At 35.0% G+C, this 17,057-nt stretch overlaps 1 protein-coding gene across 1 annotated transcript in view; it reads left to right on the top strand.

Annotated features, from left to right (window-relative positions):
• Positions 1-17,057, top strand: part of LOC150096717 (kinesin-like protein KIF21A) — a 753,433-nt gene that overhangs the window by 617,280 nt on the left and 119,096 nt on the right. The window contains exon 27 of the mRNA XM_090408696.1: positions 1,131-1,339. Within this exon, the coding sequence (XP_090264822.1) occupies positions 1,131-1,339 (209 nt within the window). The remainder of the gene's footprint in view (positions 1-1,130; positions 1,340-17,057) is intronic.

Consider the following 17,057-nt stretch of genomic DNA (forward strand, 5'->3'; position numbering starts at 1 on the left):
GCTTGTCTGTTTGCTTACTTGGGAAATGGATTAAAACCAGGCTTAAAATAGGATGGTCAAAGTGTTTCAAGTGATGGAAGTGATTTAATTCCAGTCTCACAAAATAATGTGGCTACTGTCAGAAAGTGAATAAAATTTAACTAATAACCATATGCGTGGGTGGATTTGGGCCTTTTCAAATTTCTATTTTATTATTTTTGTTAATCGTGACACCTCCAAGGAGTCCGAAGACTCATCACGGGAGGACACCCACTATACACCTATCTCCACCACTACACCGAACCTCTACTACCAATCATCCCCATCAACGCCATCTACTGCCCACCACCACAACTAGTATTTTGTGACACACTATTTTCTTTAAGAGATGCACACATATATATGTTTTGTTTAAAAATAATTTATTGTTCGTATCGGGTTTTCACATCTGGAACCATTCTTCTATTTTTTCATATGCACTGTATTCTTTTTTTTTTACACAGTTTTCATTTACACTATTTTTTCTGGAACCAGTCTACCGTGTAAATGGAGAATTGCATGTATATTCCATGTATTCAGCACTCTTGCTGATATCCTATTGAATCTCACTGCTTTCTTCAATTAAGCTCTTTGTATCTTTAATACGTACACCTCATCTGCCTCTGTTTTTGTCAAAATTTCACCTGAACTTCCCTGGAGAGTTGTCTGAATTACTTAATAATAACTCAGGTATGTCCTCTGCCTTCAGCATTTTTCTTTCACATGTATTTATTAACATAGTTAGTCTTCAGTTTTACTTGCCGAAGTCAACTTCAATTTTACTTGCCACAATTCAAAAGAATTACTCTAGCAAAAAAAATTTCTCAGATTTTATTTGGCCTGTTCAGCCAACTTCTTTTCCTATTCTGATTTCACCTTCTTTACCTTGGCTGGGGCTCATCTGGCTTGAAGCACTTTTGTACCATTTAACCATATTTTGAAATAAATGAGCTGAAAAGCAAATAATGCAGTATATCATTGGTTATGGCTTATTAGGTGCATGGAAATTAGTAGATAATGAATTAAATGTTTTTGCTTTAAGTATCTGCACATGTATTCTCTCTCTCTCTCTATTTATGCTTGATATATAGATTTTTTCTTCTTTTTTTCAGGCTAGGAAGAAAGCTGCAACAACAGAAGAATTATTATTTGCTGAAGGTCCACAGCTGCTTGTAGATGGAGCAGTATCCACTCAGCTTTCTTCAAATGTTGAAAAAGCATGTCCAGTTTTACCTCAACCAACTTTCATTGACTCTAATGCAGAAATGCATATTTCATCCTGTGAATATGATTTCCTCAAAAAAACAGATATGCCTCCATGGTAAGTTGCATATTATGTTTTCTAATATATGATTGCCTATGTATCTGCTTGTCTTCTCAAGAACAAATCACATAAATACATAATATTTAATACTAATTAAATCATTACATAAAAACTAAGTTTGAATTACAGAAAGTTAATTTTTATAGCATTCTTTTAACAGTTCCATGCAGCCATTCATTTAACAACCATTTACTTACTTGCCATAACAATGTGACTCTGAAGAAGAAAATGTCAATAAATAAAAGTGCCTGTGGTGTTTTTCTTTGAAATACTACAGAGGCATTTGTAGATTATCAAACACTGGAGTTTGATTTTCATTTTGACTACAGGTACCTTTATATGGAAGTTTTTATGTTTTTTAATTTTATTTTAAAATTGAAAGTGTTACGTGATCTAATATGAAGATAGCAGGGTTCTCCCAGAATCTTGGGTTGTTCATTCTGCATATAGGCAGAATGGTTAGAGAATTGATAATCAAAATTCTTTTAGTGCAGTAGCTGGAGTTGTAGATGGTGAATTATATAGCTTATGAATTGGAAATTAGTATAGAGTGAGTTGTGGTTTAGTACTATCACATGATGAGTCCTTGGACTCCATAGAGATATTGCATGATAATAATAACAACCATTTGTCTTCTTTGAAAGAAGGACATTGCAGGAATGGATTAGATATTAACAACCCACATCTTGGAGCACAGAAATAAACCTATATTCAACGGATTGTGGGTAGAATGGGGGAGGGATATAGTGATCTATCAGACTATCACTCTATTCATTAGCAAAGATAACAGTGGATACAAAGTAGTAATGAGAAAAGGACTAGGAGATGAGAATGGAATGTTATTCAAAGATTTCTGACTATTTAACTACTTAATCATAGAAGTGCAGTCATTAAACATAGTGATATACATAAACAAACCTGGATCCCACCAGATGGGAAGAATAAAAACCAAATAGATCACATAATAAATAAATCGGGAAGATCCTCCTTGGAATATCCTCCTTGAAATCAAAGTAGTAATGAGAAAAGGACTAGGAGATGAGAATGGAATGTTATTCAAAGATTTCTGACTATTTAACTACTTAATCATAGAAATGCAGTCATTAAACATAGTGATATACATAAACAAACCTGGATCCCACCAAATGGGAAGAATAAAAACCAAATAGATCACATAGAATAAAAACCCAATAGATCACATAATAAATAAATCGGGAAGATCCTCCTTGGAAAGGATGAGACTGTGGAGAGGAGATGTATATACCCATACCACTTACCGGTAGTGGCAAAGATATTTAAACAAGCAGCAAAAGAAATGGATACGATATAAATAAACTGAAAAGTAAGGATATTATAGAAAACTTGCTTGTATGATCAAAAGCAAATATGATAATACAAAATGAAGAAAAAAAATAGAGATAAAAGGGGCAAAATATAAAACAGTTAAACATTGAAATAGCTAAAGAAATACTAGGGAAATGGGCAAAAGCCCAGAAGCTAAAATAAAGCAGAGGTAAAAGAGATAAATGTACAAAGAGAACAAATTCATGCATAGACCTCTTGGAAAATGCTCTGTACTATTCCAAATACATTTACTGCCTTCCTTTAAATTTTTTTCCAGAAAGAGCTTAGGAAAAATCTTGTCCAAACTGGATAATAAAAAGTCTCCCTGTTCTTCTGATTAACATTTTCCTAATTGCACTCAATGTTTGTGCTGCAGAGTTACCTTCTCTTCTATGTGGCCTCTTGTTTTGTGTTGTCTTTTTCTTCCTCTTATACTACTAGTATATACTACTATCTGTCCAGTGGCCTGAAAATTATCCCATTCTTAAGAAGGGCAACAAATCATTGTCATTGACTTACTTTCTAATTTCACTTACTTCATTTCTTTCTTTCTTTCTTTTACAAAGAAATGAAAAGTTGCAAAGCAGACCATAAGATGGTATTTTCCTTGTGAGGGGGAAGGCATCACCAGTTTCCTTTCTGGTTATTCATGTGTCACAGGAAGATGGCTTTCTCTTCTTATATTTCTCTGCCAGTGTTGGAGTAATTCAAACTCCACTATTTTCTCCACTCTTTGCCTCTTATATATAGCTGATTTCAAATCTTATTTTCAATTTTGTTAGTATATACCATTATTCTTCAGTTGGCAAGCCTTGCAATGCTTTTAACATTCCAGGTTTCAAGTTTTTTCTGTAATAGCACCTTAACGTATTCATGCCAGGCAGTGTCTGTACACAAGGACACTACCCTTGGGAACTTGCTTTATCACATTTAAGTATATCCTCTCTGTCAGGCAGGCAATTTTTCATAAAGTTTATATGGCATGTCAGTTGCAACTTTATGATGGAATTTTATTTAACATTAGAATTTGTGAACTGTCATGATGATGTCAAAATTTTTAAATGTAATTCCAACTGATTTTAAGTTATATATATCTTTATTTGCTTCAGAAAATTTGCTTTCTGCACACCCAGTAACTGCATTATAAACAGTTATCACCACATGCATCCAGCATAGTGTGTGTGTGTGTGTGTGTGTGTGAGAGAGAGAGAATATGTTTTTCATTATTAAGTTTTTCTATTCTATTGGCAGGAATACTCATATCCATTCCTGCCATGCCTAGATGAATCACCAGGACTTTTTAGTACGATGGTGTTTGCTATAGTGAGAGTTGACTGTATGCTTGATATTGTGGTGAAAATAGTTATTGGATTATTTCAAAGAAGGGTCTAAAATTGATATCAATAGTAACCTGTGTAGAAGAGGTGATATGAAGATGTACAGTTGCCACTTCATGGCTAATCTTCTCACTGACAAATCTGCCTGTATATAACTAGGTTCCATAGAATAGCTAACTCTTATTATAGCATAACATCATTATGATGAACATGTCATAAAAATTTTTTTTTTTAAAAGACAACAAATTAAAAAGAGTCTAACGATAGTTATTACAGCAAATAAAAACTTGCTACAACAGACTATCACGTTTATGGAATACCATTCTTTGTAAGTAATGCCACAATATCAAGCAACCTGGACAGAAATCTTTTCTTATGATAATATTGCCATTCCTCACTATATAAAGCAGCTATCATTATAGTGAACTGTAACAAACTAACAAATTGTCTTAGCCAAAGTCTCATAGAATTAATGTTATTCAGGACGTTCACTACAGCAAACATTCCATTATAATAAATTATTCTTGGTTCCCGACATTTCGTTGTAGTGGGAGTTGACTGGTTAATTTCATTTTGTTGTTTTGAAAATAACTGATCAGCATTCAAAATAGCATATTGTATACTTTAAAATAATTTTGAGATTGATAAAATGAATTACTATATTTTTAAATGATTGCCAAAATATCTATGAAGATTATATACAGCTAAAAGTTGCTAATAATGTTATAATGTTATTATAAATGTCATACAGAATGTTATATTATTCTCTTCCTGCATTAATATCAGATATACTACTCAATTTTGCTTCTCAAAATGTGGAATGGCATTTACTTTCATGTGCTAGGACAGCCAGAAGAATGACTACTATAGGTTTGATTATAGATGCTAAGGAAACACTTTTAGGACTTTCTTCTGACATTTTTTGAGATAGATTGATCTTTGGCACAGATAAGTAGGATTTTTTTTTTCCCCCAGAAATAAGGGTTTTTAATTCACACCTTGGGGGGGGGGGGGATTTATTGTAGAATGCACACTATTTCACACTTAAAATGAACCTATTAGGGTTTGGGGCAATTAGTTGGTGGCATTTGTCTGTAAGTCTTTGTCATTGTCTTCAGCTCAGCTGTTAGTTGAAGGCTTGAAAGATCTAGGCTGCTTGCCTTTCCAACCTTTAAAAAGTTAGGGACTTCAACATCATTATTATTATTCTATGGGACTATATATATATAGTCTATGGGACTTCAACATCATTATTATTATTATGTGACACCTCCAGGAAGTCCAAGGACTCATTGTGGGAGGGCAACTACTCTACTTTGTTAAATACATCTCATCCTTCTCCATTTAATTCCCCAACTATGACACTACTGCCATCAATGCCATCTATCACCCATCATAATAAATTTAGTTTAATCCTTTATCCAAGTGTGAGCAAACAAAGTTTGCACCTGAAAGTATCTTCAGGACTGGGGTAAGGTGGTACAACACTGGGCAACTCGTTGCAAAGGTGGAGCAAGTTAACATCACTCCTATCTCAGTATCTCCCATAATGCAAAACACATCTCCTTGCGAATATGTATAATGTTATGCATTAAGGGAAAGGCCACTACCCAGACTAGTTTGACATTTATTAAGGTCTCTTCAGTGAGAGCCAGGCCCAAGTGGAGATACCAGGCAGAAGCATTAGCAAGGTCATCTCTACCTATAGGAGTTGCCAAACGGTGTGCCTCCTTTTTATTAAATTACTCTGGATTTAGAGAAAGATGTTGAAAGTTTATTTTTCGCTTGGTTAGACTATAATAAATTTAGTTTAATCTTTTATCCAAGTGTGAGCAAACAAAGTTTGTGCCTTAAAGTATCTTCAGGACTGTGGTAAGGTGGTACAACACTGGGCAACTTGTTGCAAAGGTGGAGCAAGCTAACATCACTCCTATCTCAGTATCTCCCATGAGGAGATGTGTTTTGCATTATGGGAGATACTGAGTTATGTTAGTGATGTTAGCTTGCTCCACCTTTGCAACGAGTTTCCCGGTGTTGTACTACCTTACCCAAGTCCTGAAGATACATACTTTCAGGTGCAAACTTTGTTTTCTCACACTTGGATAAAGGGTTAAACTAAATTTATTATAGTCTAACCAATTGAAAAATAAACTTTCAACATCTTTCTCTAAATCCAGAGTAATTTAATAAAAAGGTGGCACACTGTTTGGCAACTCCTATAGGTAGAGATGTCCTTGCTAATGCTTCTGCCTGGTATCTCCACTTGGCCTTGCTCCCACTGAAGAGACCTCAATAAAGGTCGAAACCGGTGGGGGACTATTATGAGTTTGCTCTCTTAATGTTTCCCCTTAATGGAGCAATTTGAGTCTCCGGGGAAGTGTTTTCCGGCACGGCCCGGTGAGGGGGGGCTTTGTCGGTGAATGCTTTTCTTTGGTATATGAGCGGTTCTGCTCAGTGGTGGTGTGGGTGGAAGGCCATCACTGAGTGGAGCCAACGCTGAGATGGACAGTCATTCGCCCACAATTGAATGGCCTAGGGATCGTCCTAATTTTTAGAGATGGCTTTACTTAGTCATAAGGTCGAAACTAGTCTGGGTAGTGGCCTTTCCCTTAATGCATAACATTATACATATCCGCAAGGAGATATGTTTTGCATTATGGGAGATACTGAGATAGGAGTGATGTTAGCTTGCTCCACCTTTGCAACGAGTTGCCTGGTGTTGTACCACCTTACCCCAGTCCTGAAGGTACTTTCAGTCTCAAACTTTGTTTGTTCACACTTGGATAAAGGATTAAACTAAATTTATTATAGTTTAATCAAGTGAAAAATGAACTTTCAATATCACCCATCATCTGTGGTAAATTTGTTCCTTTCAAGTGTTTCTTTAAATTTGGGAATAGGAAATAGTCAGATGTGGCCAGGTCTGGCAATAGGATGGATGAGGCAGACATTGAAAGCCCAAGTTGTGTATTGTCTGTTTGGTTTCCTGAGCAGTGTAAGCAGGTGCATTGTTCTACAAAAGCAACATGCCTCTGCTCAATTTACTGCAGCGTTTTTTTCTTCTTTACCTCCTTCAATTCCTTCAGAGATATTGAATAAACAGCTGCTGCTGTAACAGTTTCACCTTTTTTGAGGTACTTCGTAAGGATTACACCATCCATATCCCAAAAGACAATGGCAGGAAGCTTCCCTGCTGACGTTTGGGTCTGGAACTTCTTTGGCCATGGAGAACCTTTGTGTTTCCAATCCATTGAATGTTGTTTGGTCTCTGGGTCTCTGGAAGTGATGAAGCCATGTTTCATCAACAGTCAAAACAAAACATGTACACCTGATTTCTCAAAATGTCCCCAAATCCCTTGAGATGGTAGCACACATTCTGTTTTTTTGGTCAGCATTCAAACATTTTGGGATGCAGTTCACTGAGAGCTTCTCCCTATCCAGATATTGGTGGATAATGACCCCAACTCATTCTCTGGATATCCCCAGAGTCTTTGCAATGTTTTTAGTTAGTATTCGTCTCATTAAAAATCATGGCATGCATTGCATCAATATTTTCAGGTGTGATTATTATAGAAGGTCTTCCTGATCTGGGATCATCTGTTGTCTCAGGATGCTCAGTTTTAAACTTGGCTACCCATCTGGCAACTGTTAGATATGCTAGGGCACAGTCCCCTAAAGTCTCATACAAAGTTTGGTGAATCTCAGTTGCAGACTTTCCTTCCAGCATGAAAAAATTGAAGGACTGCACCTGTGTCTTCGAATTTCTTCAAACCTCTGGCATGTCTTCTTATATATCCTAAAAGAAAAGGAACAAATTATTACAATTTGATAAAACATGGGGGTTAAAGAATTTTAAGGTATGTTCTTTCTTGTGGCTATATCAGTTCCTTTAATATCATTTTTGTTTTAGGTGTTTATTAGAACTTTTGAGTTCTTCCCTCCCACCTCGTATGTCACTGCTTAAAAAAGTTATTAAACCATTACATGCACATCTTCGATTAAGAAAAAACAAAAACAGTGATTTTCTTTATGACATTGATCCAGAACCTACCATGGAGTATGACTGGGGTATGGTTATAATTGGTTTTGATGATGATCTGATTGACATTTTTCACTTAATTTATACTTAATTCTCATTTTTGGAACTAATATGGAACCATATTTATAATGTCAGTTGTATAGCATGCATGATATGTACAAGCTACTTTATAATTGAGAATCAAGAGGTGGTTGGGAAAGTAGACAGTGACTTCTACCTATAGGGAGGCCACAAATGTTTCAGAATGTTTTGTCATTTCACATTTTGCAGCTATGGATTTTAAGAAATTCATCCTGGTTACTTAAGATCAGTCATGAATCATTAGGTGAAGGATGCATTGGCATAAAGAGTGAAAGAAGGAGAAATGAATAGCAAGTGATGTGATTTTTAGCATAGTAAAGAAAATGAAAATTCTATGTTGCCTAGATACTAGTAGAAATGAATTAAGAAGAAGAGCTTCAGAAGAATGCCAGTCATACAAATCCAACCAATCAGGATATATCTTCTCCGGTAAACAACTCCAACAGTGAACAACAAACAAGTGAGACGAGGAGCGACCAACCACCTGCAACCAATAGTCATGTGACCAACTTATCAAGCCACACCTTAAATAACGGTTAACTTGCATTACTTGATAAAGGCCTTAACTTTGTAGTAGCACCTAGAACTGTTAATAAACTGGATTTTTCATACCACAGAGAAAGAGGCATCAAGTCTCTTCCTATTAATATAGCTGATAAAATTCATTTAGAAACCGGCAATGTTATGAATAGAAAGAAAACCTTATATAGTATTCTAACAAAAAAAGAACTAGCAGCAGTCAAGTCATTAAAAGCTAATCAAGATATAATTATAACAAAATCGGACAAAGGTAATGCCACTGTCGTCCTTGACAGATCAACTTGCATCCATCAGATGAATCAACTAGTCTCCGATAATAGCACCTATCACAGAATAAAAAAAAAAAAAAAAAAAAAACTGAGAAATTACTTAAGTCTGTCACTTCTTGGCCGTCAGATACTGTTAAAAAACTTATACCCCATTACGCCCGTTCTTCCAGAAGATATGGTGTTCCTAAAGTACACAAACAAAACGTTCTGCTTCGGCCGATAGTTGAAGGAATAGACAGCCCTAATTATCACCTAGCCAAGAAATTAGTGTCGACACTCAAGGAGTTGGTAGGTCACCCCCCACACACACACCACCACCACCACCATATAAAGAACACACAACACTTTATAAGCAAAATTAAAAACATAACGCTTAGCAAAGATGATTTATTAGTCAGTTTTGACATTTCTGCACTTTTCAAAATGTCCCAATCAGTGACACAATTCTTCTCCTACAGAACAAATTTCTGCAATAAATTTTATCTACAAAAAGAAGGTATAGCAATGGGCTCACCACTATCCCCCCCCCCCCTAATTGCTAACTTTTATATGGAAGCTTTTGAGCAAAGTGCTCTTGATTCCTTAACTCTAAAACCTAGATATGTTGATGATGTTTTCATTATCTGACCACACGATCAACAAACTTTAAACACATTCCTTAGACACCTGAACAAACAGCATGAACGCATACAATTTACTATTGAAATTGAAAATCAGAACTCACTCCCATTCCTGGATACACTGGTCACATGTCTTCCCTCAGGCAGTCTATCCTTCACGGTTTACCGCAAACTGACACATACTGGCCAATATATACATGTTAACTCATATCACCACCCGCCACAAAAATTTGGAGTCATTAACACTCTTAAAAACAGAGCTATAACAATTTGTTCTAATCAACAAACTCTTAAATAAGAATTAAAATTATTAGCAATACATTTATAAATAATGGCTATAACAAAAATAGTATTAATAAAGTTCTTCATAAAACTTCATCAAAAACGAATATAGATTACAGTAAAACCATAGCCATCCCATATATTAAAGAGTTATCAGAAAAAATCAATAGAATCCCACACCATTATAATTTTAATGCCACTTTTAAACCACATATAAAATTTTAAAAAAACACATTCAACTCCTCTAAGGATCCTCTCCTCCCATTCACACATCCTGGAGTTGTAACTTACCTTATATTGGTGAAACTGGATGTACAATCCCTATACATGAAAAAAAAAAAAAAAAGACACATTAACTATAATAATTTTGGTGAAGCAGTCCTCTCAGATCACGCTCTCAACCCCCTACACCAAATTGATTGGAAAAGTACCTGCTATTTACATCATACAAAAACCTGGTATGAAAGAAAATTTAAAGAATCCTATGAAATTCTGATTAACCACCCTAATCTCAACAATGGTGGCATAAAAAATCCAAGAATTTGGATGGCACATATTCAGCCTACTTAGTTTCCAGCATACTTTAGGACTTTAAGCAATTTTCAGCTTTTATTGGAAACTATTCCATGCCAATTGGTTGAAATTTATATGTATAATCACATAGTTTATATATATATATATATGTGTGTGTGTGTGTGTGTGTGTGTGTGTGTGTGTGTGTGTGTAAACATGTTGCTCTCCAGCCCAATTTAATTTTGTAACTTAATAGATAATAATAATAGGACTCTAGCTTTGATGTAATAAAGGTTTTTTCCCGTCACCAGAGGTCAGGCCAATAATTGTTGTAATGGTTGGTTAGTAACTTTAGCAAGCCATGTAGATTGTAGTGCAGCTTCTTTCTTTGTATATATGTGTATGCTCCAGATATTCATTTTGGTTTATATTAAACTAAAGTTTTGCTCTAACACGGTAGTTGTCTCCATAATTTTTGATAATGTATTCTGAGAGGGTCATACAGGATATCAGTAGATGGAATTTTTCATTTTATGGAGGGTTGGGAAAGGATGATAGGGTATCCTTTGGAAGTTGAGAATGAATGCTATCAAGGTGGTGGTGGTGGTGGTGGTGAAAGCTCAATTTTTCTCTCATAGAGTGGCACGTGATTAGAACAGATTGCCATGGGTGGGTGTAGGTAGCACAAAAGAATTCAAGAACAGGTGTGGCAGCTGGTGTAAGTAATATGTGGCCTCCCTCAATGAGTCCCTGACTCCTGTGAGTTCTTAATAATAATAAAGTATTTTAATGTTTGATTTCTATGATTTTTATTAAATATATATATATATATATATATATATATATCTCTTGACAGCATCCTAGGATTAAATGGCTGGGAAACCAAGATAAGAAATAAAAACAAATTTTAGTGGCACGACTAGTTTCATCTTTAACAGACTTCTTCAGGGTACAAAATATAAAAGAAATAACCAACAAGAACTGTACAGGAATTAACTCTAAACAGCACAAAAAGGTTTAGCGTATATACATTTCAACTTTAATGCATTGATATTTGTGTATTTGAAAGCAGTCTCTCTTTTACTTAATTGTTGGGCATACGCATGCGCTCACAATCTCGTGTACGCCAATATTGGATAGCAACACGACGACAGTCAGATAGGTTATAACTTAGGTTGCTGTTGAGATGTATAGGATTATGGATGATTTCTTTAGATTCTACTATATTTCTTTCTAGTTCATCGTAACAACAGAAAATATTAGTAGACTTGTCCCATAGTATTGGATGTGTGTGGTTCTTTTCATTAGAATTTGCGGAAAACAAAACATGGCTCGACAGAGCACTGGCTCGTGTTCTTCCATAATTTATGTCTCTCCGATGTTCTTAAATGCGTAACTCAATTGATTTCTCTGTCTGACCAAAGTATGGTTTATTACAGTTGCACCAAATCTGGTAGACGCCAGGATACTTCAGGTTATTATGTCTAGGTTTAGGTTGGCTTAGTAAGGAGTGGAGTTTTGGTAGAGGTGAATAAAGTCTGTATATTGTATTTCCTAAGAACCTTGGCCAATTTGGGATAGAGACGGAGCTGATATAAGGTAGAGAAACATTACCTTTAACACTTGTGGTATCTTCATTATGGTGAGGGAGTGGATTGAACAGGAATATATTAATAGTTTTCTTGTAATAGCCATTCAATTGAAAGGTAGTCCAGAGAAAATTGAGTTCTTTCTTAAGTTCCTCTTCGTCATAAAGAAGAGAGCGAGCCCGATGTCCAAGTGTAGAAATGATTCCAAACTTTTGTGAGGATAATGGTGAGACTGAGCATGGAGATATCTGTTCGAGTGGGTAGGTTTTCTGTAAATCGAAATCTTTAATTTCTCAGCTGAATAGGTCAGTTTAACATCCAAAAAAGGAAGAGAACCATTAACTTCTAATGATTGATTCTCAGAGATAAAACAAAATTGAGACCTTTGGTGAGAACATTTTTCTCGGCAGTTGAAAGGTTATGACTAGATTTGTTGATGACAACTTTATCCAGGTGGAGGTGTAATTTAGAAGTTAAAGAGTTTCTTGTTTTTGTTTAAGAGATTCGAATTTTCTAATTTGTTTCAGTTTGTTCTCATTCTGAACTCTGGAAGCTTGAGAAACAAGCTTCCAAGCTTGTTTTATCTCCAGGATCAATCCCAAAAGAATTATTACTTACGAGAATTGAAAAAGCTGCTTCATTCTTTCCCACCCAAGAAGCGAACCTACTCCTTATGGAATCCATTTTCATTATCAACAACTCCAATCCCCCTGCCGACAACATCTCTTCATTAGAGTGGCAGGCTGTTAAGAAACTACAAGATAACAAAGACATCATTATTCTTCCAGTGGATAAAGGCAATGCTACTGCTGTGCTCAACTCTGAGGATTACCACAACAAGATGCTATGATACAAACTGACACTTACTTGATCCTCGAAAGAGATCATACATGCGAACTTCATAATCGTACCAACAACCTTTTGAGAACAACAACAGAATTCTCCACGAATATACGTCTATCTCTTCATTCTCTCGATCCGTTAATCCCTCAGTTATATGGATTACCTAAAATCCATAAAGAAAACATTTCTCTATGACCAATTGTTGAAGGAATTGATTCTCCAGCCTATAACTTTTCCATATTTCTTGCCAAATTTCTAAAATGTTTCTCCAGTAAATCATCATCTTTTATTAAAAACTCAGTGAATTTTGTCTCTAGCCTTAAATATATCACTATTAAGGAAGAAGAAATCATGGCCAGTTTTGACATAGTCTCCTTATTTACCAATGTTCCTACTGAAGAAGTTCTCTTGTTATTAAAAAATAAATTATATAAGAAGATCATGGCCCTATTAACTCACTGTGTTCATTCAGGATATTTCAAGTATGGAAATACTATCTACAAACAAAATTCTGGATTAGCAATGGGAAATCCAGAATTTTGTTTGTAGATGGTATTTCCATACTTGAAATATCCTGAATGAACATAGTGAGTTAATAGGGCCATGATCTTCTTATATAATTTATTTTTTAATAACAAGAATTTGGAAAAGATACATAGATGACAATTTTTTAGTTTGGGACCACAGCCATGAATCTCTTCAAAATTTCCTAGACCATCTGAATAATCAACATCCCAACATCAAATGTACCGCTGAACCATTAGGAGTTAATGGTTCTCTTCCTTTTTTGGATGTTAAACTGTGTTCAGCTGAGAAACTGAAGATTTTGATTTACAGAAAACCTACCTACACGAACAGATATCTCCATGCTCAGTCTTACCATTATCTCTCACAAAAGTTTGGAATCATTTCTACACTTGGACATCAGGCTCGCTCCCTTCTTTATGACAAAAAAGAACTTAACGAAGAACTCAATTTCCTCCAGACTGTCTTTCAACTGAATGGCTATTCCAAGAAAACTTTTCTCCGTAACATTTCTCTACCTTACATCAGCTCCGTCTCTCCCAAATTGGCTAAGATTCTTAGAAAATACAATATACGGACTTTATTCACACCTCTACCAAAACTCTGCTCCTTACTGAGCCGACCTAAACCTAGACATAACAACCTCAAGTATCCTGGCGTCTACCAGATTTGGTGCAACTGTAATAAACCATACTTTGGCCAGACAGAGAATTCAATTGAGTGAAGTTACGCATCGAAGAACATCAAAGCGACATAAGTTACGGCAGAATGAGCCAGTTCTCTGTCAAGCCATGTTTTGTTTTCCTAATGAAGAGAACCAGACCCATCCAATACTGTGGGACAAGTCTACTAATATTTTCCATTGTTACAATGAACTAGAAAAAAATATAGTAGAACTTAAAGAAATCATCCTTAATCCTATACATCTCAACAGCAACCTAAGTTATAACCTATCTGACTGTCATTGTGTTGCTATCCAATATTGGCGTACACAAGATTGTGAGTGCACACATACGCCCTACAATGAAGTCAGAGGGAGAGAATACACAAATGTCAACACATTAACATTGAAATGTATACACTAACCTTTTTGAGATGTTTAGAGTTAATTCCTGAACAGTTCTTATTGGTTATTTCTTTTATGTTTTGCACCTGAAGAAATCTGTTAAAGATGAAACTAGTCGTGCTATTAAAATTTGTTTTTATTTCTTATCTCGGTTTCCTGTTCATTCAATCCTAAAAAACATGTACTTCAACTGATTAAATCAGTCTTCTAACATATATGCACTGCTCAAAACAATTAGAGGATGTTTTAGTGTCTGTCAAATAATTAGAACCATTGGGCTCTTTATACATAAATAAATATTTCTTACTTATGGATAGGGTGTAATTGATGAGATATTGTTTAAATAATATATATTTATTACAAATATAGATTGGTATAGACCAATTTACATTTGTAAATTATTTTTATAACTTTATAATTTACAACATAACCAAAATATCCATCCCCTTATTGTTTTGAGCAGTGTGTGTGTGTGTGTGTGTGTGTATTAAAAGTAAATAAAGAATTAGTTCTTTCAGTCTTGATAAACAAGCAAAGAGAATTTTAAATTGAGTTTAATAATAGCATACACATATATTTTTATTTATGTTCTTTCTAGAAGTGTGCGTATGTGAGTGATTTGTTTCACTCACATATGCACATACACATACTTCATACTCACATACACATACTTCAGTAATGCATTGAAATTGCTAATGAAATTTCTTTGGTATTATGAGAAGAATCATTTTGTATAGGAGACAACACAATGTAGGCAAATCTGATGAGATATTTAAATAATCAATGTTTTTTGACCAGAAATGTCTTTCTTGGTTGCCTGAGTGGTTAGCATATTTGCTGTTCATCCAACAGGTTGTGGGTTTGAATCTTACCATGGGCATAGATGTTTGCAAATGGATTTCGATGGGAAAGAATATAATGATATGGTTGTGAGAGAATTGCCCTACTTATTGGAGGTCTGAAGTGGCTTGAAAAAGTTCCCATGTTTTGTGTCAAGAATGAGGCTTTCAGATTATATAATAATAATAAAATTAAAAAAATATAAATAATTTTTTTTTTTTTAAATCTCCCAGTGCTGTAAATTCACTATAGGTTTCAACCTTTCACGAATGGAAGTCACCTTAAAACAAAAAAGTGAAAAGCAGATAGTAGACCATCGGGTGGTATAGAAAGGAAGCCTTTATGCCAGACTCATTAAAATCTTGGAAGTATCAGAAGTGACCTGGCAAGTTTCTGTAAACCTTTCCATGGCTTATGTCTACCAATGAGTAAAGTTGATTAGATTTTCATTTTCTGTGGAGTGAGAGTGGTAGAATAACCTTCACCATTGCTTTTGAGAGGACCAAGATGTGTGATATAGGAGGATGATTTGATGGCTGATTTTTGTGGTGGGCTAAATATTACTTTGCTTCCTGTAGGATGGATGCTATACAAGTATGAAACATCGTCAAGGTGATTTATGTTTGGGTTTAATTCTGGAAGAAAATTATGAGCAAAACTAGGAGAATGTCATCAGGACCAGAATACTAACTGGTATTGAAGCTATTAAGGATTCTTCTGATGATTTTTTGTTGAAAGACCAGAGAAAGCAGCCTGTGAGATGATCTTGATTATGGGGAAGATGATTTGTCTTGGATGACTGTACAAGAGAAGGAGAAAACTAGTGCTAGGAGGTGAGCCTTATCTTTGGGTAATGTTCTAATGCAGATCTGAGCAATAGAGATAGAAGCATGGAGGTACAAAGTTTCCCCCAATAACCTAGGTGAGGAATTATAAATCTAGATTACTGCTTGAACTGTTGCAGATTTTTTTTCCATCTGGTTCTTTATCTGACTCTTTCAGAGTCAAATTTGGATTTTTTGATTGATTTTGTTTTTAGATGTTTCGGATAGCAGTATAGACCAAGTGCAGCACTGGGGTTTTGGGCTTAACTACTCAAGATATATAGAATTTTTTTTTCTTGAACTGCTTTTGAACATTTATTGGTGAACCAGGAATTGAATAAATACAAGTTGTAGCTTGAAAGTTTTGAGACAATTAATAAAGATGCTATGCTAATTTTAGACTAAACTTTAAAGTGGACTCTTCTTTTGACTGATGCACTTATTTGCACATTAAGACAATTTGCTGATGTCATCCAGAAATGCTTTTTTTTTTTTTTTTGGTACAGGGAGAGTTACTGTTCAGTTCCCTTGTAACTACACTCTGAATCTCATTTAGCGTTTTTTAAATGATGATCGTTTGACAGAAATTTCAGTTTCAGGAAAAGAAATTCTGATAGAAAGGCTTATACATTGCTATTCATAACTATTATTTTTGAGAAAATTGCAATGTATACTAAATATTGATTATAATAACTTTAATGAATATTTCCAATATTTTGACAAAAATCAAATTGCCATCATCAGAAGTCACAGAACAACGATATGTTCATTCCGGCACTGACACTGGGTAAATAAAACTGAAGAATTCAACCTAAATTTGGCTTACAGTTCTAAATAGAAGGAAGCACTCATCCTCAAATCTTCAGCCTAATGGCCATGACCACCCAATATAGCCTATTAGGGGCTTCCATATTTCTATTTGTCTTAGCAGAGATTGTATTTATATACACTATGTTGACAAAAGTATTTGGACAACTTACATGCCATGCAAATTTTGAATCCT

The sequence above is a fragment of the Typopeltis vanoorti genome, chromosome 18, assembly GCF_054136105.1.
Source record: "Typopeltis vanoorti isolate ZY-2024b chromosome 18, IOZ_Tvanoo_1.0, whole genome shotgun sequence".
In the NCBI taxonomy this organism is placed as follows: domain Eukaryota; kingdom Metazoa; phylum Arthropoda; class Arachnida; order Uropygi; family Thelyphonidae; genus Typopeltis; species Typopeltis vanoorti.